Source organism: Miniopterus schreibersii (genome assembly GCF_964146895.1).
Source record: "Miniopterus schreibersii genome assembly, chromosome: 4".
NCBI classification, from domain to species: Eukaryota; Metazoa; Chordata; class Mammalia; order Chiroptera; family Miniopteridae; genus Miniopterus; species Miniopterus schreibersii.
The window spans coordinates 32,569,920-32,594,020 of NC_138105.1; the positions used below are offsets into that span (position 1 = coordinate 32,569,920).

The 24,101-nt window shown below is 37.9% G+C and overlaps 1 protein-coding gene and 1 long non-coding RNA gene across 4 annotated transcripts in view; one reads left to right on the forward strand and one right to left on the reverse strand.

The window, feature by feature from the left end:
- The window catches only part of LARP1B (La ribonucleoprotein 1B), an 81,815-nt gene extending 75,197 nt beyond the window's left edge, over positions 1–6,618 (forward strand). For 2 of the 3 annotated variants that reach the window (XM_081134042.1, XM_081134043.1), the window contains 3 exons: positions 1,380–1,489; positions 2,147–2,274; positions 3,962–6,618. In XM_081134042.1, the coding sequence (XP_080990168.1) occupies positions 1,380–1,489; positions 2,147–2,274; positions 3,962–4,207 (484 nt within the window). In that variant the 3' untranslated portion in view covers positions 4,208–6,618. The remainder of the gene's footprint in view (positions 1–1,379; positions 1,490–2,146; positions 2,275–3,961) is intronic. The other variant, XR_013998577.1, reaches the window with a different exon arrangement.
- Positions 6,619–6,859: 241 nt separating this feature from the next.
- LOC308555676 lies at positions 6,860–23,419 on the reverse strand. The gene is made up of 3 exons (XR_013998578.1): positions 22,150–23,419; positions 20,564–20,697; positions 6,860–7,250 (listed from the first exon to the last, which is right to left on the reverse strand). It is a non-coding gene; the product is annotated as an uncharacterized lncRNA (long non-coding RNA).
- Positions 23,420–24,101: the final 682 nt, after the last annotated feature.

Here is a 24,101-nt window from a genome sequence, read left to right on the forward strand (position 1 = left end):
AATAATCTAAGAATTCTGACATTCCTCTAAAATGTTAATTTGATAAAAACCAAAAGTTCTCAATTCTGCTTTTCAGAGAGAAAGGAAGAAAGAGGCCTAGGCTTCACCCCCAAAGATCCAGATTTCATTGGTTTGGAATGGAACCTGAGCATCAGTATTTTTTAAAAGCTCCCAGATGGTTCTTGTATGTAGCCAAGGTTGAGAACCACTTATATGAAATGTAATATGATCCTATAAGGGAGAGTCAAGGCAGATCTGTCATTCTGAGCTGGTGTTCCTTTCGTCCTTAGTACCCTTAGCCTTCAGTCTACAGGCTCGAAGAGGAGCATCACTTAGAGCTACCAGAGCACAGGGCTCTGGTTCATGTGTGGGTATGTAGTTGGTAGTCCTACATTTCTCTTGGCAGGTGGTTGTTCCTCTGGATTATCACTCTTCATCTTGTAAATAAGCTAGTTACAAAACATGCACACACACACACCCCCCCCCACACACACATACCCTTCTACCTGTGAATAACAGCCAGGTAAAATGTCACCAGTAATGAAGAAACTATAGCCTCTACTACACTGAGGCACCCAGATTTACAAGGATTTTAAAACAGGAATCTTTTGTGACGTATTTTAGTTGAGTGAGCTAGACATGGTCCTTACACTGCTGTCCTGTTGACCTTGTCTGCCCTCATGGGTTCTGCTCATCACTCTTAGTTGAAGGTTGAGCCCATGTAGTTTGCTGATCTACTGTCCACAACTTCTCTCAGGTTCTCTAGGTAGTTAAAGGAGGAAACAAGGCCATTGGTTTTCTGATTTATGTAGTGATTACAACTGTTTCAGCAAAATGTCTTTTATAAAATGTACTTTATCACTAAAGCAGGGAGGATCTCTTAGGGGACATTTAATTAGGTTTGTCCCTTTATAGCTGAATGAGTCAGCCATACCTAGGGTCTAGAGCACAAAAGTATGTTCTTTATCTCTCTAGAGGAAGGATTATGTTCAAGAATATTTAATACCATGCACAAACACACTATTGGGAAAAATCTAAAACATTCCCAATTTGTTATTAAATCTTTTGACTAGCTCTTCAGCAGTACCAGGGAGAGATCCTTCATCTGCCCAAAGAAGTTATGTTCTAATTGTCCAAGATTTCCCTCTTATTCTGCAAGTTCCCAGTGTACCTCCAGGAGGTACTATGGCTGCGTCAAACAGAAATAGCAAAGCCAACTATAGATTCTTAATTACCGCTTCAACTAAACTTTTAAACATTTGGGGTTTTTGTTTGGGATTATCTGCGCCATGTTTGCTTGTATCAGTGCTGTTAAATATGAGATGTTGGCATTGTCATAACCAAAATCTCATTATAAGCATTTTATTTATTTTTCACAGGTATGGATTAGAATGTCTGTTCAGGTTTTATAGTTATGGACTGGAAAAAAAATTCAGACAAGAAATTTTTAAGGATTTCCAAGAAGAAACCAAAAAAGACTACGAATCTGGTAAAAAAATCAAAACAATAACTTACTCTGTTTGTTGATTGTAAACCTGAGTCTGTCAATAGGGAATTCATAACTCTTTCCTTCTGGGCAGACCACTTAAGACCCTCTGGTCACTGTTGTGGTGCTTGATGAAGGATGGGGCACCATATGGAGTAAGAAGACCTTTCCCCTGAGGAGTTTTATTTTTGTCATATTCACTTGACCAGTGTGACTACACACTGATGCTCTCGCATGAAAATTCTGTGTAGCATCAGTGGGTGTGCCTGGAGTGTGGAGCAGCACAGTAGGCAACAACAGCACAGGCCCTGGGCAAGGCCCGAGTCCCATTTCCACTGCTTAGTAGCTGTGTGACCTTGGACAAGTTACTTATTAACCTTGTTAGTTTCAGCTTACTCATCAGTAATATATACAAAAGCAACTATATTCCAGGATTGTTTTAGATTAGTTTAATATATAATAAACCACTTAAATAATACCTGTTACATAGCAAATAATAAATATTAGCTGCCTTTATTCATTAAAATGTCTTATTCTCAAGATCTAAATAATATATATATTGGAAGATATATGTTTATTGCTGGTAAAATTATGTTCTGTATGAATCTTTTTTTTTTAAATTCTGTATAATTTATTATGTATATTCTTTTTTGTTACTAGGTCAGTTGTATGGATTAGAAAAGTTTTGGGCTTATCTAAAATATTCTCAATCTAAGACACAGTCTGTTGACCCAAAACTTCAGGAATACCTCTGTAGCTTTAAGAGGTTAGAAGACTTCCGCGTTGATGTAAGTTTTAAGTCCTTTCCTCTGTATTGCTATTTTTATTTTTTAACTTTTTATTTTGAAAATTTAACTTTCCAGTTTTGAAATCAAACTTTAAAGCAGACATAAAAGTAGTAAAGAATTCCCATATACTCTTTTACCTGGAATTCCCAAATGTTAACATCTTACATAACCACAGTGCAATTGTCCATTCAACTTCAATTTTGATATGCCTCTATAAACATATTATAGATTTAGTTAGTTTTATGTGGATATGTTGCTAATTTCTTACTAACAACTTGAAAATTTTTCACCTTTTAAATACTAAAGCTTTTGTAATATATGCTGATGTAACATGAATTTAGGGTTCTCTGCATAATAAAATTAGGCAAGAATGTTATGTGCATTTGTGGAGACAGCAGAGTAGGCTTTAAATAATGTGATTTCAAAAGGAAAAGGAAAGCATTAAAAAAAGAACATAAAAAGATAAAGAACAAAGAGGAAAGAAAAATCAGGAAAGATGAAGCATCAAGAAGCAGAAAATAGAGAAGGAAGGCTAGGTTCATCTCTTCCTAGTACTGTAATTTGTCTGTCTTGAAGTTTTGTGTCTAAATCGATTAGGTGGCCCAGGGATGGAGTCAGTGGAATTAAGAGCTGTGCTTCTAGAGTGGCCTAGCCAGTTCTGTCACAGAGACGTCCCTGCTATCTATATAATAGTGACTTTTGGCGTTTCCGAATTGAAGCTGAGAATTCAGGCCTCCACTTTTAAAATACAGTGGAATATTGGCGAAGGAGGTTATGGCCTTAACGTATCTTCAAATGAAAATATTTGTCTGAGTATCATTTTAGGCTCTCAAATCTCGGTCACTGGAAAGACCTAAAAAGCTGACTTTTTTGTAATGCATTATACCTTTCTGCTGCCTGCCTCTCTGTGCTTGCAGTCTGAGGGGGTTGGGAGCTTCATGGATATTTATGTTTGAAAGCATTTAAATTTAGTACCATCTGTAATGCTCTCCAGTCTCCTTATCCTATGAATTCGAGATAAACCTTCAAGCTTGTTATTCCCCCCCCCGTTGCTTTCATTTATCTTTTTGGTATTTTTTTTTTAAATATATCCGTATTGATTTCAGAGAGAGGAAAGGAGAGGGAGAGAGAGATAGAAGATCAATGATGAGAGAGTCATTGATCAAGCCTACAACCCAGGCATGTGTCTACCAGGAATCGAACCCTGATCGCCTGGATCCCAGGTGGACGCTCAACCACTGAGCCACGCCCGCCTGAGCCATTTATCTTTTTGTTAAACTACCATTTAAGCAAGCCTAGGATAGGCGGTTAGGGCTGAGGAAAGGACTGGAGTTATAAATGCTTTGCAGATGACAGAAATTGAATAAAGATGGAAAATAGCCTCTGTGAAACATTTTCTTGAAGCAAGAAACTCAGCCTTATGCTTATACCCTACTATGCAATTCGAGCCCTAAAACACAGGAGAAGCTTGATAAACACATGTTGAGTGAAAAAATGAAAAAATGCTAGCAAGCTGATTTAGTTGGGAGGACATTTAAGTTTAATACCTTAAATTGCTGTTAAGTTTTTGTTAATAAAATCTGCCAAAGCGCCAACAGTTTCCTCTTTGTTGGAAAAGTCTGGCCTTAGATTTTAAAGGGAGGAAAAATAGTATAATTGTTACTGTGTTGTCTTTCATAATTTGCAGCCCCCTATTAGTGAGGAATTTGGAAGAAAAAGACATTCGTCTACTTCTGGTTCAGAGAGTGATCGTCAGAGACTTCCATCTAATTCCTCCACAAAGTCACCAAATGCTGCTATGCCTGCATCTGCCAATCAGCTTCAGGTTCCAATAAATTCTCCCAGAAGGAATACGTCACAAGAGTCCAGTGACAATTCACATCAGAACAGTGCTGCCTCAGTCTCCACAAATGGTGAAATGTCTGAGAAGTAGACGCTTATGAAAGTTGTTTGCCCTCAAAATCAACATTTACATCAATATTTATTTGGGAAAACCTTCTGATGTTTAATTGTGATAACCAGAAAAAAGAAAAAGGAAGAAAAGTGGTAGCTTTTTTTTTTTTTTTTTCATAACAAGATAAACTCTAAAAATGTTTTCCCTGACTTCACAAACAAGGATAGTTTTGGTGATCTATTATGGAGATCCGCTAGTAATGAATAAGTCTCAGTACTTCTTTTTCAAGGCCATTGTTTACAAGAATAGCATTCCTTAAATATATTCAAAAACAACACAAGGAATGCCTAACATTTCAGCTCATACTTCTTAAAGAAGATATAGTATGTTGTATTCATCTCTTCTATAGAGCTTTCTTAAAAGAATCCAATTACCCCACTATTAATTCATATTTGAACTTATCAAAAACAAAGGAAGATTACGTATATATTTTTTAATTCAGAAAAAAGAATATGAAATGATACATTTTCTTTTAGATGTGTAAAGAAAACTTTTTTTTTTTTTTTTAACAAAAGTAGAAATATATTAAAGCATACACACTTTGGATGCTAGATTTTGCTTTTTCCCGTGAGTTTAACCTCATAATTTCCATAGTTGTTATTGTGTTGGTGTGGAGTGTTTTGAATTGGCATTAGCTGGTTACATATTAGGAGTGATTTACTTTTTGTGACTCTCTACAAACCTGCAAAAGTAATGAAAACTGGGTTGGAATTTTGTCCTAAATTAATTAAATCTTGCACAGTTTTGAGTGCATCTGCTGTTTGTACATCTGCAGGTTGGTAGGTCACAAATAGACTATCTTCAATTTGAAAGGAGTACTTAGATTTCCTTTTTGTTTCTTTTAGTTTTGTTTTATGCTTGTGTTTTTAAGAGTTATAGCAAATTGATTTCTAATTTTTATTGCTATTGCAACTGATGTAAATGATAGTTTCAGCTTTTGTGGGAATTTTAAAAAATAAAGCACTTATTCTAAATTATTTGAATTGATTTTTAATTATTTTTGTTTAGAATATAGTTGAAAAGCTGTAATATTCAAATATTGCTATTAGAAGACCATTATATTTTGTGAATAAAGTTTCAGTTATAAACATGTCCATTTTTATTTAGCACATATTTTCTTTTATTGGCTGTAGCAGCTGGTTTAATACACTAAATTAATTATTTTTTGATGTTCTTATAGAATGGCAGCATTGAAATACATAGAACCTTGTTTTGACAAATGAGCTATTTTCCATGCATAAATAATCATTTTCAGTTTTATAATATTTAATATTTGGGTGGTCATTTTGATGTTTTAATTTTAAGAAAGTCAAATTTGAATATTTAGAAAATAAATTTTACTTAGAGATTTTAGATAGGTAATACAAAACAACTAATGGATTAGGATAATACATTTTAAAATGTTTTCTTCAAAAAATGTATAGTTTTGGCTTTTCCATGAGAAATTCCCAAACCATGCTTATTACTTTGAAGTTGTCTCTTGAAATGATTGATCTAAAATTTTTTTTCCAATATCTCTTTTGTGTTGAACACATACATCTGAAACCTGTATTTAATCTAAGATTTTGTACTCAAATATGGAAGTGCAAATTTGGAAAATTGTATATTTTATATGAAAATACAGTAATCAAGAGTTTTGTGATGTGTAATATATTGGTAATTTTATCACATTTTTATTATAAAATTAATGCCTGTACATTGGGGAATTTAGAAAAGCACAAAGAAGAAAATAAAGTACCTTTTTAAAACAAAAAAAAATCCAAAATTGGTATCATGCTATGCATATAGCATAATAACCTGCTTTCTCACATAATAGAGGTGAGCCTTTTCTGATGCCATTAATATTTCTACATGACTTACAGTTTACATAGTATTCCAGCATGTGGAGACACCATAGTTTATTTAGCTATCCTCTTAGCTTGTGGCCAGGTTTGGGCTCTTATAATCAGCAATTTAATAACATCCCTATAATAGGTAAATCTTTGTATGTAAACTTGGAGTTATTGCCTAGCATAAGTTCCTGGAAGTTGAAATTCTAAGTAAAAATATATTCCCATTTAACGTACTCTAAGATGGTTACACCAGCATGTTTTCTTACATCCTTACCAACACTGCTTATTGTAAATCTCTCTTTGAAAGATTGAGCAGCAAAAAATATTATTTGAATGTCATTATTAATGTCATTATTTTAATCAGGATACTACTGATAATGTTTATTAGCTATGTTATTTGATTTTTACTTAGGAATATTAACCCTTTTTTCCCCTAATTTTGTTAGTGTATGTTTGACGTGTTATGTATGTTTTGGGGGGTAAATTTTTTTAAAAAGTATATCCCCTAAAGAAGTTCCAAATGTAAAAACTCAGGCAAATAAAAGCATTGCTATTCAGTGAAAAGAACATTAATGGCTATAAATGAGCCCAAAATTATGTAAGTCCCTAGAGACCTTAGATGCTTCCTTCCTTAAGATTTTGCAGTTTTTGATTTTATTAAATATAAAAGGCAATGTTAAAATGTTTAAATCCAAACTACTTTCCTTTTAAAGGAATAGGTGAAGCCATCTTTGGAATTCTTTATACTAAAAGGAATTAAGGAAGAAAGCTATGTTTTAAAATGGATTTTTTTTTTCTTGCAGAGTTCAGCTTTTTATTGAATGTGACACAAAAGAGGTTTTGTCAAAAAGACCAAAGCCCATTTCATCATTAGACTCCATTCTTTCTTTGCTTCCACTCTTCTCCTCAGCTGGGGCAGGTCCGCCAGCCCCCACGTGCAGATGAGGCTCCCCATGTTGACATTGGCCAGAGCCTTGCAAACAGGCCTGGCCAGAAAGGTTCCACATTTACACGGGCTGCTTTAATGAGGGCGTGGTTCTTATCCTCCAGGCATGCAGGGGGAGGGCTGAGGAGGTGTGTGGGCGAGTGCAGGGCCAGCAGGGGGCACGGTGCTAGTCGCCTGATGAACTCAGGGCCTCACCCCAACGTGGCCTTAGCTTCTTCCGAAGGACCGAGCATTTAACTGGTAGCTGGGAAAAGAGATTTTTACTTTTTTAATTTTATTTTTTTGCCAGTTTGGTACTCCACTCTGACATTCTCTCATGCTTCTTGCTATTATACTAAATGATATTACCACTTTCCTTTCTGCACTTAATCTTGCATTTCAACTAATGTCTTAGCTCTTGTGAACTGCTTATTTTTGTTTTCTTCTTGCATAAGGAAGCCTGATTGCATACAGCAGTGATTTTTCAGCTGGTGTGCCACAAGAATTTTTAATTTTTGTGGTATGGATTTTTAGAGAAACATCAATTTGTTCCACTTTTTACGCATTCATTGGTAAAAAAGTTGGTTCTTGTATGTGCCCTGACTGGATTGAACCTGAAACCTTGATGTATCAGAACAATGCTCTTAACCAACTGAGCTACCCAGCCAGGGCATACGTAAAAAAATTTTTTTAAAATTGATTTAGAGAGAGGAAAGAATTTTTAAAACACGCAATACCTGACTGTTTAATCAGGGGCACTGGTGACCTCTTTTCCCTTAGATTGTCAAAAAAGTGACAACAGCCAACACAACAGTAGCTGTCTGGTGTGAATGAATCACAATTATACCTTTTTTTTTTTTTTTTTGTCAGAGCAGCAGAAAATATATATTTTTTGGTATGCTGCAGAATTTTATTAATTTATGTCTGCCATGAGATGAAAAAGGTTGAAATCGCTGCGATAGAGTAATGCCACTAGATGGCAGGATGGAATAAGTCAGATCTGTAGTCTTTTTGTTGTGCGCGCGCGCGCGTGCGTGCGTGTGTGTGTGTGTGTGTGTGTGTGTTTTTTGAAGAACTCTAACTCCATCTTGTGGTGACACATAATTATATCAATTATTCCTGCATTCCTAACAAGTCCTGATTACCTTGTTCGGGCAATGCCAAATGTTAAGATATGTGCATGGTTAAAGATTAAAATACTTTTGATTTTTTTGTCCTTTCACATAATTGAAATGCTTCATTAGCATTATTAGTGATGAACTCTCTGGGTGTAAACACACAGAAATTGGAAGCTGCATCTGTTTAAATGTCTGGCTACCTTAAGCTATGTAGCTAAATCACACAGCAAGTTAGTGAATGGGCCCTGCCTGAAAATGAGAAACTTAATACCAGATGTTACTCTTACAAATGTTAAGGTAAAATAAAAACTAAACTGAACATTTTATTCATAATATGCCTAGAAATTATGTAATATTTTAGGGTTATTGTCAACTAAAGATACTATAATATTCTTCAGAAATAATGATATTCTAGTCTTTTAAAAAAGCGTGAAAGAAATATGCCACACGGTTAATTAACAGGAAGAACCTCTGGCTTCATACACTTTACAATGAGTCTGTTTTTAACTAGGCCAGTTAAGACATATTTGGTTATAGAATAGTTTCTACCAATATATTATACATATTTCAAAAAAGAAAAAGGCAGAATGTGCTGTTTGTTTTGATTTTGTTTTTAATATTCCAGGTCTACAAAATTGAATACCTTTCTCAGGGTTCTTTAAGATACATTAGATCTTCATTACAGCATGAACATAATCACGGTACTGTGATGTTTAATGTTAAACTTTTCTGGTTTCCATTGAATGCCCTTGAGTGTAATCTAAGGTAAGGCTGACTTTTAAGGGCTTTTCAGAAAGGAGGCTGTGTGACACCCCAAAATTTAGTATGTAGAATTTTGTATATTTACCTGTTCTTTGGGGTAGATAATCCTTAGCTTTTATCAGATGCCTACTAGGATTTATGATTCAGAACTTAACTTGCTGGAAACATGATTTGAATCCTGGCTCCCCTCATGTTAGTCCTTCATCTACAAAACGCACTTTCCTCATAGTGTTCTAAAGGTTATGTGTAAAGCACTCAGCACGACGTCCATGTGCAGCAAGCACTCAGTAAGCAGGCACCAGGTCATGAATCTGAACCACCCTAACGTCTCACTTGTAGTTCTTGCCTTTTGTTTATTCAGTTAAAAATTTTGCTCATCATGTTTTCCCAGCATCACGACAATCTGTTACTTTTGACACATCATAAATATCCAGTCCCTAAACAGGATATGGGAATCTTCCTTTCCATGACCGATGGCCTCTTGCAGACTCAGTGGCACTCCAGTGACCTCAGTGCCACAGACTTTCTTTTGCATAAAGCAGAATTTACAGTCTAAGGATAAAGGGAGGCAACAAAATATCTCACGAGTTTGTCAAAAACACACTTTTGGAAACTCCAATGCAGTGGTCCTCAAATCGCAGGTTTGCCAGAAGTACATAAACTTTCACAGGAGTTTACGTAGGCACAGGTCATTTTCAAGCGATTAATTTCCAGATTATCAACTTCCATAAGTATTTTTTCCTAAAACTGATTTATCTTATAATATGCTTGAGTTCCTAAAAGTATTTTTTCCCACTTCTTAAAAAAAAGGCACTGTCCTTACCCATCCTGAATATTACTCTAGAAATGAAAGTCATACAAAGGTGAAACCTTTAATGATTGAGCTCCCATAACCTTATAGGACTTGCTGAATTTCTCCTCTTTATAAATATTTCTGTTAAGGGCAAGGCACTGGGTATTTTTGGTTGGTGTTCAGTGTGTGATTCAATGAGAAAGTTAGAACATGTTTTTCTTAAATCATACAAAATTATATTAAAATAACAGTCTTAATATCATCTGATAAAATGCTTACATTTTTCTGTTTCCTATTTCTGAGAGCTTATATTTTAAATAGCTGCCAGACAGATGTTTTCAGCAGACTAAAATGTTCTTTTATTAGATTTCTTTTAAAAGTTGGATGATTCTTCTCAATCATGCATCTCCAATAAACTTGTGGCAGAGATTCTCAAGCTGTTCATCCAGTCCGTCTCCTTCCCCTGGTGCACACAGCTGGGCTGCATGCCCATCCTCCTGCTGCTTTGGGTGTGCCCGGAGAGCTGGTGCTGGGTATTAGGCAGAGGATGAAGGGGCACCACTTCCAGACCTGCCCACGTGCCATCCCTTGCTCTTTCTCTCCATTTCTGGCTCTGTGAAGCCACATGGTGGAGACAGCAGAGCCCCATGATGGGACAAACCTGTACCCCTGAATCATCACCATGTCCCTTTTGAGACTCTATCAATAACAGTCTTGTATTAAACCATTAGAATTTGATGTTTATCTGTCACAGTAGCTAGTATTACCTTAACTAATAAATTTACTACCTGCATTTAATAATTATCAAAATGTGTATATATATTGTCTTGATCAATTATTTATTAATAATTATAATCCAAAGGAAAAATTTTATTAATTAGAACCACTTACAGTCAGAGGAAAATAAAAATTTTAAATATACACTTATTTTTGTTACAGATACATAACTGATGATCAATAATACTTTCAAACATTAAAATGTATTAGGATTAAAAACCTGGAGAAAATGGAATGGAAATATGAGTTCAAGGAGAAAAGGGAAAGGTGTAAGTTTTCTAAATGTTAAAGAAGATCTTACTCATACATTTTAAAACATGTATTTAAATGTTATATTTGGGTTTTACTGGACTCACTTAAAAAGTGATGTGTTAATATTTGTAATTTTATTTATAGGTGTCAGTGTTTATAGTATGCTGGAAATTACCTTTGCAACTATTAAAATGGAAAATTTTAAATGTCACCTTAAAACATGAGGGATACATAAGTTTATGAAAATCATTTTAGTGGATTTTCAATCAAAAATATATGAAAACCGATGGGAGGAAAGTGCAGACTTTGAAGTAGCTCTGCATCCAAATTCTGGTTCTGAGCAAACTTGCCCTACCTGGGCAAACTAGGTTAATCCATGGTCTACTCCAATAGTTAAATGAAAATACATGTAAAGTACTTACTATCTGGCACTAATCTGTATTTGCTATTAAAAATCTTAAGTACATCTCTGGCCAGGTAGCTTGGTTGGTTGGATCACTGTCCCATAAACCAAAGGGTCTTGGGTTCTATTCCCAGTCAGGACACATACCTAGGTTGCTGGTTCGATCCCCCATCAGTGCACATACAGGAGGCAACCTATCAGTGTTTCTCACATCAATGTTTTTTTCCTCTCTCCCTCTCTCAAATCAATAAAAACATATCCTCAGGTGAGGAATTTTAGAAAGGAAAATCTTAAGTACTTCTAGGAGGGGGAAAAAATTAGCCCCTCAGGTGAAAATTAATTCATGAAAAATTAGGTATGGAGAAGAATGAACTTTATTTGTGGAAGGGATAATTTTAGAACATGAGGCATGAACCAAAGGAAGAAGCTCTGTTACGTGGCGAAATGGTATGGGAAGGGACCTTACTTGGGAGAACACTAGGAAGGATGGCGAGGCTGTATGTAAGGGAAAATGAGAAGTATGAATTTGCTTTAACTTACATTGATCCTAGTCAACCATGCAATTTAAAACAGCTCTCAGATTTCAGTTACTCAAAATATTGCATTTATGTGGGTGTAATGATTTTATATGCACCATAAATAGCATGGATTTTATGAATTGCCTTGTGTTCCAGGTGACTTCTATTTTAAGTAGCTCCAAAGTGATACCAGAGAGTTAACTAGGTCAGCCGACACCTGTGTTTGTTTCCTTTATAATTCTTTTAAATCTCTAAAAGAATTCAAGACTTCTTTACCTCATATAATACTTCTGCTTACAGTGTGGACCTACTGAGGCAGCAGATGATTGGTAGCAGCCATGCCTGGAGCAGAAGCTGGGGAAGGCTGTGGAATTGTGAAAGTCATGCCTGGTAAACAGGGCAAATGCACTTAAAACAGTACCTGGTGTCACCTTGCCTTTTTATTACTTCATCAGCTACTTTTTTAAAATTCAGATTTACTACTAGAGTTCTTGAATTTAGGAAGGGATTGGAGAAAGTCACAAGAGAACAGTATTTTGAAAAATGTTCTTGGGAGTATAAATTGGTACAGAAGTTCTATGCTTGAAATTTTAGAACTAGCTTTCAAAATTTTAAGTGCCTTTACCATTTGACTTAGTAATTCCACTTCCAGGAATTTACCCTACCATTATAGTCTTTGTACACATGTGCGAAGATGTACATACTAGCATAGTCATTAGAGCATTTTTAATAGCCTAAGATGAGGAACAACTTGATCATCCCTAAGAGACTGGTTGGTTGAGTATGGCCATAAAATGGGATTCTAGAAAGTGTGAAACTTAACCATTGATACAGAATAATGGGATTTTTAAAAAGTATCTTTATTGACTTCAGAGAGAGGAAAGGAGAGGGAGATAGAAACATCAATGATGAGAGTCATTGATCGGCTGCCTCCTGCAGGCCCCCAACTGGGGATGGAGCCCACAACCTGGGCATGTGCCCTGACGGGGAATCGAACCTCGATCTCCTGGATCCTAGGTCAATGCTCAACCGCTGAGCCATGCCCGGCTGGGCAATGGGATATTCTTTAAGGAATACTCTCCAAGCTAAGTTAAATGAAAAGAGCAAGGCACACAGCATTGTGTCTAGAATTCTACCTTTTGGTTAAAAAAATACACATATCTGCTTGTATATGAATAAAATAACCCTAGAAGGATAAATAATAAAGTGATAATGCTGCCCATGGGGAGTACTGGGTAACTGGGGGGTAGGTGGGAGGAAGACTTTTTGCCTTTCAAATTTTGTGCTATATTTTTTAAGACTTAAAAAAAAGTTCCTAAGCTTCACAAGGCTAACAAATTGATTCATCTTAACATCTCTTTGTTTTGCTGTAAAGACAAATCACAGCAGCTCAGTGTTTGGATTTTAAGCAGCAGGTGAGAAATTGTGCTCCTTTCTTTCCCTTTGGTGCTCCAGACCAGCTCACATATACCCAGGAGTCAGACAGAAGGGGGCAAAATATGTATTCATACCAGTAGTGCTGGATCTGAATACCAGGTTTAACACTCACCCTTGGCTCAGGAAATTAAACTTGCCCATCCAGAGACAGCTGGACAAATGCAGGCCTCTCCTCAGAGACAAACGGCTCACCATTTAGAAGAGGAAGAGAAGAGGGAAAACCGGTCAGGTCTACAGAGTTTGGCCTGGTAAGATGAGAGAGAGGAGCTGGGGAGGGCAGCTCAATTCTTTCTGGTGTCTCACCAGTTACTCGCATGGGAAGAGTGGAGAGAGCAGAAAGGAGGGAGGAAACTACCTTCCTAGCACAGAGCAAACCCCAGGAGGGGTTTCAGTTTCTATTCTGTGGACTCTGGCAGGGACGCTGTGAAGAGGAAAGACTGGTTTCTCCTGTAAGAATCCAGCATTGCAGCCACCCAGGGCTGTCTTGCTGCTAACCACCTGTACCAGCTGCTCTCCGAACTCCCTGCCGTCACCTGGTCATACTGGCTGGATTCCCATCCCCTGCAAGCCTTGCACAGCTTGCTGCCCTTTGTCGTGGTTTCCCTGGTCCTCCCCCCCACTCAGTTGTTGCTATTTGCCTCTTCAGGTCGAGATCAAGCTCTGCCCCGGCAGCCTTGACTCCTCAGAGGCCTTTCGGAACTTGTTCTCCAACCCCTCCTTTGGTACCCAGCATGTTACCTGTCTTGTTACATTTCTCCTTGTAGCCGGAGACTCTGCTCCCTTTGCATTTCAGCCCTAACATGATCAATTAAGGAAAGCTTAACGAGAGAGAGACCCTATGGGTTGCAGTTATATAGCTTATATGCGGGAAACCAAGATAACTTTTGACTTGTTTTAGCATCCCAAATACAATACAGAAGACAGTGTGTGACAGAGACTGAGATGTTCCTTCCCAGGCTGTGGAACTTAGTGTGCAGTGAGGGAAATTTAATCTCTCTCCCGGCTCCCATCTCTTGGTTTCCCAGGCTACTATGGCAATTGTTTGTTCATAGATGCCCCATAAGCTCTTGGAGGCAGCTGAGAATTAAGTTGCTTATTAATTCATTTAGTCTTGACCTACATATGGTTGAATAATCACAGGGCCATCTGTCCTCCTTAATTAACATGCAGAGATGAGGAGATTTCTCTTCCTTCTGCGGATCGTGTGTGAATCTTGTCAGAAGGGCCCCCAAATGACATGCTGCCTGAGTCTTGGCAATTGCTTCTAAGTGAAACCAACAGCTAATGGGGAGGGCTTATTGCTGTTTTTGCTTGTTTTGTCTTTTTTCAAAAAGGACCCCTGTTGTGACTAGCCCTTGCTGTTTCACCAGCCAAAGGCAATCTCGTAAGTGAATAAGCAATAGTGTATTTCCTTTCAGGTTCAGGAGATAGAATGAGATTTTTCCCAGATTCCTTGTCCATTTTTGATAAGGTCCTCACACTAGTCTGTATGAGAGACGGACTGAGGCAGTCATTGGAGACTGGTTGTTGACAAGAAATGTGATGGGTTAAAAAGCTATCAACTAAAACTAGACAAACCCTTACCGATGACCCTGGGAGTATCTCTGAACTTTTATGACCAGAAAACCCTACTTAACAGGTATCAAGGACCAGACTAGGCAATCAGTTCCATATCTCTGGTGAGATGACCAATGGTTACGTGGGTGATAACACTTCTGTGTACCCCAGGGACTGCCACACGCTTTATGTCACTTGAGCCTCAGTATATCCCTGGGAGGTATGCAGAGCAGGGGTGTAGTCTTCATTTTATAGATCAATGAAAATAAGTAAACTGGGCCTTAGAGGGGTAAGATCTTTGAAAAGGATCATTGCTTTTCAGTGCTGAGTTGGAACTAAAACCCCGATTCTGGTCTCCTTATGAAATTCTGTTGCCCATATAGTACCCTAATGGGGTTTCCTTACATCCCTAGTTAAACTAACATACACCATGACTATCTTTCATTTGCTTACCATTTCTATGGGTTCACAATGGGCTGGAATAGCTCTTCAGGGCTCTGGCCTGGGGTTGCTCATGCACTTGCAGTTATCTGGGGATTGCCTGGAGTGGACCATCCAAGATGGCCTCGCTTACATGCTTTAGTGCCTCAGATGGGATGGCTGGGCCTCTCTTTCCATAAGCCTTTCATCACAGACTTCCTCACACAATGGTGGAAGCTTTCCAAGAGGATTAAGAACAAAAGCCGTGAGACCTTTGGAGGCTGGGCTCAAAGTCATATGGCACTCATAGTATATTCTGTTGTTCAAAGCAAGTCACAGGGCCAGTCCAGATTCAAGAGGTAGGAAATAGATTTCACCTCTTAATGTAAACAGCTACAAAGAATTTAGGGCCATTTTAACACCCATTGCAAAGGGAAATGCAAGCTTAAAATAGAGACCAAGTCCGGTTACAAGGAAAGGGAAAAAGTTTATATATATATATGGTGTTCAAATATGTACCTGCTCCATATGGTTGCAAAGGGACTGTGTCCAAGAAAGTTTTCACGTCCGTCCTTGTGAGGGACGTTACAAATGGACTGAGAGCTTCCAGAGAGGCTGTCTGCTTCACTCTTTCCAGTGCCTTATTTCTTGGCTGCTTCAACAACCCCATGAATGCCCAGGTAAGAAATTCATTTTTAGAGCCCCATAAACTTAGGCCCTGTTTTGTAATGATGAGATATATAAAGAGTCTGACTTTTGAATAACCTAGGGCCATACATCTAAGTCCTAAATGGGTTAAGAAATGTATCCTTTGTTTACATGAAGTTCAGGGTATATGATTTGTTTCAGGAAGGTAAGGCATCTTCTGAACTTAACTGCAAGGGAAGTCCTGCTGACTGTAAAGGTCATGTTCAGAAAGGAAGCCAGTTGGAGTATTTTAAATACCCTTGTTTTAAATGCCTCATGCAGAATGAAATGGGGCAGGGTAGAGTTATAGTTTGTAACCTTCTCTGAAGAATCAATGCCTAAGAGTTTGGAGTTAATACACTTAGTTTTTGTGATCTCACCAGGAAAGTGAAAGTCTCTGTATGCTCTTAGAGGGGAAGGCAGAAAAAGAATTCATTTTAAGAATGCTCTTCTGGTTACTTTCCTCTCTCAAAGTTGCCTCACTGTGCTCTAACAGATCAGCCCTGTCCTCTCCAGGATTCTCTGGTGGATGGGATGGACTTGGGTCCCGTAATCTGCTGCTGACTTCCTTTCTGCCAACTGAGTTAAACAAATGTGAACACTGCAAGGTGTCGGGAAATAGAGAAAGCTATCATTTGATAGTAAGTACACTGTTTTAACTTCCATCCCTACTTAACTGATGCATTTACAGTATCCTTTGTAAAAATGAAAAGTTCAGCATCCTTGCTGGGCCTGCTGGAATGTTCCATTACTAACTACATTTGGATGAAGAAATGCAACATTCAGTTAGCCTTGGCATCCACAAGAAAACTCTCACCAGGACTCAGTTTCTTTTCTTCTTTCCTTTTTTTTTTTTTAAAAAAAATAAATGTTCATATTGATTTCAGAGAGGAAGGGATAGATAGAAACATTGATCGGCTGCCTCCTGCACACACTCTACTGGGGATCAAGCCCACAAGCCCAGCATGTGCCCTGACTGGGAATCAAACCAATTTCCTGTTGCCTACCGGCCAGGAACTTTTCTTCTTTCTTGTATGTCTATCATTTTTCTTTCTTTTTTTTAATCCTCACTTGAGGATATTTTTTCCATTGCCTTTCAGAGAGAGTAGAAGGGAGAGAGAAAGAGAAGCATCGATGTGAGAGAGACACATTGATTGGTTGCCTCCCACATGTGCCTGGACTGGGACAGGGACTGAGCCTGCAACCAAGGTACATGCCATTGGCTGGAATCAAACCTGGGACCCTTCAGTCTGCGGGCCCCACACTCTCACCACTGAGCAAACTAACTACGGCTGTTTGCCATTTTCTGAGCACCCTGGCGGAGTGTGCTGATTGTGGTGTACACTCCTTGAGAAGGCAGATTGTTGTGAAAACCTTTCCCACATAAACAGAAACAAGGCATTGGCTATTTCAGATGTAATTGCCATCAACTTTTTCTCTCATAACCTCTGGAACACAATTGCATCAGCTCTAAGATCATCTGGTTACAAATAAATACTTCCCAGCTTGGTGGATGCCTTCAGAGTGCCTTTGGGGGCTTGTGTTTCTAGAGCTAACCTAAGAAGTGTTGCTTTAGGACACACATAATTCAGCTATATTCATCATTCACTCATTCATTCATTCATTCATTATTTATGAGCATATACTATCTAGAACTGGATACACGAAGATTCAATTTCTCCTGACAGCTCAAGCAACAGGGTGAGGATCTAAGAGAGGGAGGGAAGAGAGACATAGAAATAGATGTTGGTAATTCAGAAACCCTTCCCCTACCTTTTTAAAATGTAAAATATGCTCTGCCCTGCTATGCAAAGTAAAGGTTTAATCCATTCAGTTATTTAATGAGAAAACATTTGCTGCGTGCCTGCTTCTTGCTAGGCCCTGTACCAGGAGCTATGTCTATGCTACAGGAAGCTGCCTGAGGGTAATGCTGGGAGGATCAGAGAAGCATACTGCCCTTTTACCTTGCCCTCTGGGCAGCAGTCCTAATCCTTTTGGGTCAAAGGAGAACATGCACTGGAAAGAGAGCTTCAAAAGGAAGCAAATATGCAGTGTAAACACACCTTCAACCAGGCCAATCATTTGTCTCCCTTTGTCAAGGCAGTGAGGCAATAACCCACTGACACCCAGTGAAGACATCTGTGCAAATATTTCCCTGCTTTTTAGTCTATCAAGCACTCCCTCCACCCATACTTTAGTTTGATGAGTCATATAGAAAAAGGGATAAACTGAGTAAATATAGATATTCTTTGTACTAGGGAGCTGCTTGAAATCATTGTATGGAAAATGAGACTTGAAGTAGTTTTAAAAAAGTAGATTTTATGTGTAGTAATATGGAAATAATTCCAAAGTACAAGAGTGTGTTAAATAAAAAATTTTGGAAAGTAACATACAGTAGGATGCCATTTATTTTTTAAAATGTATCTTTATTGATTTCAGAGAGAGGAAAGGAGGGAGAGAACAAGATAGAAACATCAATGATGAGAGTGTCACTGATCGGTTGCCTCCTGCACGCCCCCAACTGGGGATCGAGCCTGCAACCCGGGCATGTGCCCTGACCGGGAATCGAACCCCGATCGCCTGGATCCTAGGTCGACGCTCAACCGCTGAGCCATGCCCAGCCAGGGGCTAATACTTGATAGTGTTTACGAAAAGCAGGGAAATATGTTTGAAGTGTTTTGCAGAAATGAACCCATTTGATCCTCAAAACCACCCAGTGGATTGGGTACTATTATCTCTCTTAAAAATTTGAAAAGTGGGGCATGGAGAAGTGAGTCTCTTGCCCAAAGTCACACAGCTAGGATTTAAACCCAGGAAGTTTGTCTACAGATTCTGGAACCTAAGTTTCCACAGGTACAGCTACATGAATGTACTTAGAAAAAAGGTCAAAAAGATGAACACTAAGCTGAAAACTATGGTTGTCGTTGGGCAGGGTCAATTCAACATTACACTAGAGCTGCAATACTTGAAGGTTTTTTCCCCCCCAAAGAGAGTAATTTTATGATACTTCCATTAAGTTTATAATTTTAAAATATTTAAAAACCAATCTTGGGGTCAATTTAAGTGATTTTGAATAAAACTACTACTTTGGCATCATTGAGAGCAGGACTGTTTCATCTTTCCTCTTGGGCAGTCTCATGACCTCTGATGAAATCTTATTTGACAGAGTAGATGAAAAGTTATCTCAGATTTTATCTGGAACAATGGGAGGCCTATTGGTAGAAGTATTACGTTTCATGGCTGAAATGTCTTTCAGAGTTCAGAAACTGAAGCCCAGGTGGCCATATCAGACCAAGTATTAACTACTGAATAAATAAAAGGATGTATCACTTCATTATAAAAATGAAAACTTTAAAAATCTCATATGTACTAACAATTGCAAAGTAGTACACTCTATTTAGGGTTCTCCAGAGACAAAGACCAATAAGAGATCAGATAAATAATGAACTATTTTAAGGAACTGCTCACACAATTGTGGGGGCTGACAAATCTGACATTTATAGGGTAGGCCAGCTGGAAATCCAGGTAAGACCTGATGTGCAGTCTTGGGTCCAAAAGTCTACAGGGTAGGTGAGTAGGCTGAAAACTCAGGCAAGAGTTCTGTGTTGCAGTCCTGAGGCAGAATTGCTTCCTTTCTGGGAACCAGTCTTTGCTCTTAAGGTCTTCAACTGATTGGATGAGACCCACCCACATTATGAAGGGTAATTTGTTTTACTGATTGTAAATGTTAATCACATATACAAATACCTTCACAGCAATATCTAGACTAGTGTTTGACAAAACTGGGTATCATAGAGTAGCCAAGCTGACACATAGTTAACCATGAGTAAATTCTAATTTGAACTAAATTCTGAGTTCTCAAAAATGTTAGATAAGCGAGTCTAGTTATTTTTTTCATTTAGGATGACTGAAGTTTCAATTTGCTTTAAGAGACTCAGTCATATACCCTAGCTGGTTTGGCTCAGTGGATAGAGCATCGGTCAGAGGACTGAAAGATCCCAGGTTCAATTCTGGCCAAGGGCATGTACCTGGCATGTACCCAGTTGCAGGCTCAATCCCCAGCCCCAGTCAGGGCACGTGCAGGAGACAACCAATCGATATGTCTCTCTCACATTGATGTTTCTCTCTCTCCGTTCCACTCTGAGGATTAAAAAAGAGATTCAGTCACATTAGGAAAATCTTTGAATAGTACATTTGCAATATACTTAGCTATTCTAATTAGTTTTGCTTAATACAAGTTGGGTTATGAGATGATTCTGATTTCACGGCAGTTGAAATAAGGTTAACAAACAATGTAGATAAATCTGTGAATCTAAATGGCACGGAATTCATTGCTGCAATGTAGCATTTTCAACTTTGCTCCTAGAGTTAATGTATGCACAATGTGCTTACTGTTCTACAGTGAAGGTGCTCAATAATGAGGTGTTTTCAATTTAATATAGGCACACCGTTGCATCTTTGACATCTCATCCAGAGATTAAGTTATGCAAATGATTTCAGAATAACCTTCACCTCATAGGAGTCCAGACACTAAGTAAATTGAGCTGGGCATGTGAGAATATTAATAAATGTGATCTATGACTCCTGACATTATAGGTGAACTTCAATATTATATTGATGCTATTCCTAAATAAATCAGTATTTTGTTCCTGATCAGCTGTGGGAAAGCTAGTAAACATTTTTCAGATTTAGGACTATCAGTTTAAAAAAAGGTTTTTATGATTAAATTGTTACTTTAAATTAAAAAATTATGTGCCATGTAAAAAGATACTTAACATGTCTACCTGCAAAGTAGGAGAAGGAAATAGTGTGTAGTATATGTATGAAGTTAACAGCTTTTATCTTGTTTCTCACCTGTGACGCAGATACCGTAAGTCCCTTTTTACAAATGAGGAAAATCAGGCTCAGTGAAGATCAGAAACTTGCTTGAGGTCACCAGAAAGCTGCACACCCCCTTCCATGGTTTAAACACTCCACTACAGACACAGCTGAAACAAAGAAGGAATTAAGTTTGCTCTTATATTTCTCACATAAGATAGGCTATATATTCATCTCATCTTGCTTTTCTCTTTTAGCACAGTTCTGAGGGCAAAGGTATTCCCCCACAAGTAAGGCATTTCTTCCCAGACAAGTGCAGCAAGCTGGACTATCTTCATTATACTTTGATTACATTGCAGTTTGTCTTTGGCAAGATCAAACTTAAATTTGCTTCTCACTTCAACTTGTCTTTTCTAAATGATCACTGGAATAGACTAGGAACTGCAGTGTCTGCCTCTGTGATGGCAATGGTGGGAACAGAGCCTGGGAGGGCACAGTGGAAAGGAATGAAGGACTCCCTGGGTGGGATTTCAAAGGCATTGATGAGTGGTTTTGGTTATGAGGAAAGAAAATAATGGGAGTCCTCTCCTTTCCTCCATTTTTCCTTTCATTACCTCAGAGAGCCTGTAAGCTATAGTTGATACAAAACAATTTCAATTAGCTGCGCACTTGGGTCTGGGGTACACTTCATCCAGATGTCAGGTAGTGAAATCTGTACTTTGCAGCCATACAGCATTGCTAGATATTTATAAAATGGCATAGCTCTACCCTTGAATTGTATTTATAAACTGACAGGGTACTAGAGATCATTTAGCCTGGTCGTTTCCCAGCTTTTTTCTGTAGCACAAAGACTATTCAAATTCCTTGAAAGGGTTTAATTTTAAATAGACTTGATTCCTTTCACATCACAAAATGTGGGCTAAAATTTTAGGTTGCTGATCAATTCTTTACCAGAGGAACAATTATTAAATATAAAATGTTAATTATATATATATTTTAAAACCTTCAAATTCTTACTTGCAAATCCAACAAAAACAACAAAGAGCTGCTCTGGTGCTGCTCCTAGGCTCTCCTGTCCTTAATGTTTGGAGCCCCCGTTTAAAAACTATCGATATTAACCTACCCTCCCATTTTACAAATTTATTTAACAAGAACATTTTGTGCAAATACTAAGTATCTAGCACTGTACTAAGCTTAGGAAAAACACTGGACCTAAAATATGAGTATGCTCTGATCCCTGGCTTACCAGGGAGACATGATTATAACACAACATAGTAAATTCAGTGAAACAGGACCTGTGATATTATGGGGCCTGGAATCACTGAATCTGAGCCTGGGTCTCTGAAACGGAGCAAAATGAGTTTAGAGGGCAGTTAACTTAGGAAGAGTATACTCCAGACTGAAATATGGAGTGGGAAAGCGGCTAGGGGTACATTTGAAAGGCACAAGTCGTTTTATGCTGCAGATAATACAGCAGGAAGTGAGAAGAGAGCCTACACCTTGTCGATTCTTCAGGAAATAGGGAGCCAAGGAAGGCCTGTAAGTAGGGAAACGAGGTCAAAGTTATGCTTTAGGTTGCCAAACGGGGCTATGAATATGTTGAGGGAGGTACAAAGACCTACCTGTAGCTCTTTAAGAGAGTATCAAGAGCAGAAGCAAATTTGGGGGAAACTATGCATTCATTTTGAGGTTCCAGGTAGAGATGTCCAGCGTGACTGGATGGGTAGCTCAAGTCTGAAGCCTTGGTGAATAAATATGATCCTGTATACATACAAAGGGGGATGGAGAGAGATGCAGGAAAAGGTTAACTTTGCTTAACTCTTGATTTTTGGTTAATTCTTATTAATGCTTTTCTGTACACTTGCATGTTATCTTTATAACTAGGCAAAAGCAGTTATTTTAGTTTTTGAATTCTGCTGATTTATCTTCCAAACTTTGCTTTGCCTCAATTTTCTTTAAACCAAATTGGCACCATACCCTATATGGAATTTCCTGCATTTTCACCAAAAATTGTATTTAGGAACAATACTATGTAGCCATTAGAATCATGCTTTCAAAAGAAATATGCAAATGTTCACCAGTCTTCTTACATCAAACTTCATGATTTGGTATAATTGGATCCTATGCAGATACAGCAAGATAGAAAAATCTCTTGAGATTAAACACTCTCTTGAGTGTTCACAGCACTTCAAGTGCTCTCTTGAATGGAGTCATCACAGTGAGCCGAACATGCTGTCACTAGTGATAGAACAAACGCAAAGCTGAAATCTAGCGCAGTGTCTCAATGTGACTCACAGGAATGTGGTGAGGACACACAGGCTTCTCTGACATTGCCTGGGGATGATGAGTCTTCTCTAAAAACAGTCAAGTTTATTTGAACTCTCTTGCCACAACAAATATGTCATAATCTGTGACCAATATCACATACCAAATTGATAGCTGACCTTAATGAAACATACCTACACAAAAGCCACCTATGAGCATTTGCTTTTAACTGAAAGAGAAAAAAGACCCATCACTGTAATAATCTGACTTATTTCCACTATGCTCAAAGCAATTTAAAAACATATAGAATTACTGTCAGGAAACATAAGCAGACTTAGCCCCAGTCAAGGTTTTAAAAATCTGTATTTAAATGGGTTCTTTGCCTTGTAGAGAGAAACTGACTAGAACACACAGTATAGATATTATTTGGGAAACATATGCCAAATTGGAGATACCTTCAAAACATAAAAATATGAATAAAAATTTATTTTCAATCACATAGATTTTTATGTGAAACTGATTTTTAACTCAGGAAGTTTAGGGAGTGATACAAAATGAAATACAGGGAATCAAACCCAAATTATCCAAGAGAAAGTTCTATTTCCATTGCTCTTTCAAGTGGATGACAAAGATGGACAATATAATTTGAAAAGATCAGTGTGGTGTTTCTCAAACATGCCCAATCATAAGAATTATTCAAGGCACTTTTAAATGGAGTCCAGACCCATTCTCCTTTGATTCCAGCCCAGTGGGTTTGGATTGAGGACCAAGGTTTTATATTTTTAGCACCCCAAGTCATTCTAATAATCAGGCAAGTTAGGGAAATAGTGGCTAAGGGGGAAACAGCAGCAATACCACCACAGCTCCCGTCCCCTTACTCAACATCTGCCCAACAACATACTGCCTGAGAATGAGAAACACTCAACTGAAAATGAGGAATTGTCTGTAGAACACGATTTATTTCAAGTCCAAAACACAAAATTACTCATTTTTCTTAACATACTGCATAATTTTTACTGCATGAATATTTAGGGTTTCTGTATTCACAAGTGTGTTTATTTCTGAACTTTAGGCTCAAATGATTCAATATATATATGTTTAATACAGAGGACATGTACTTTAACAAATTTGTTTAGAAAATATTTTACATAAAAACACACAAAGCATTTACTAATACTCTTCAGTCTTTACAACCAATCTTCAGCTAAGATTTGGCTGAAGTCCATCATTTTCTACAAAACATTCCAAGACTGAGTATGATAGGATGCAGTACAGTAAGTCCTCACTTAACATCGTTGATAAAATGAAA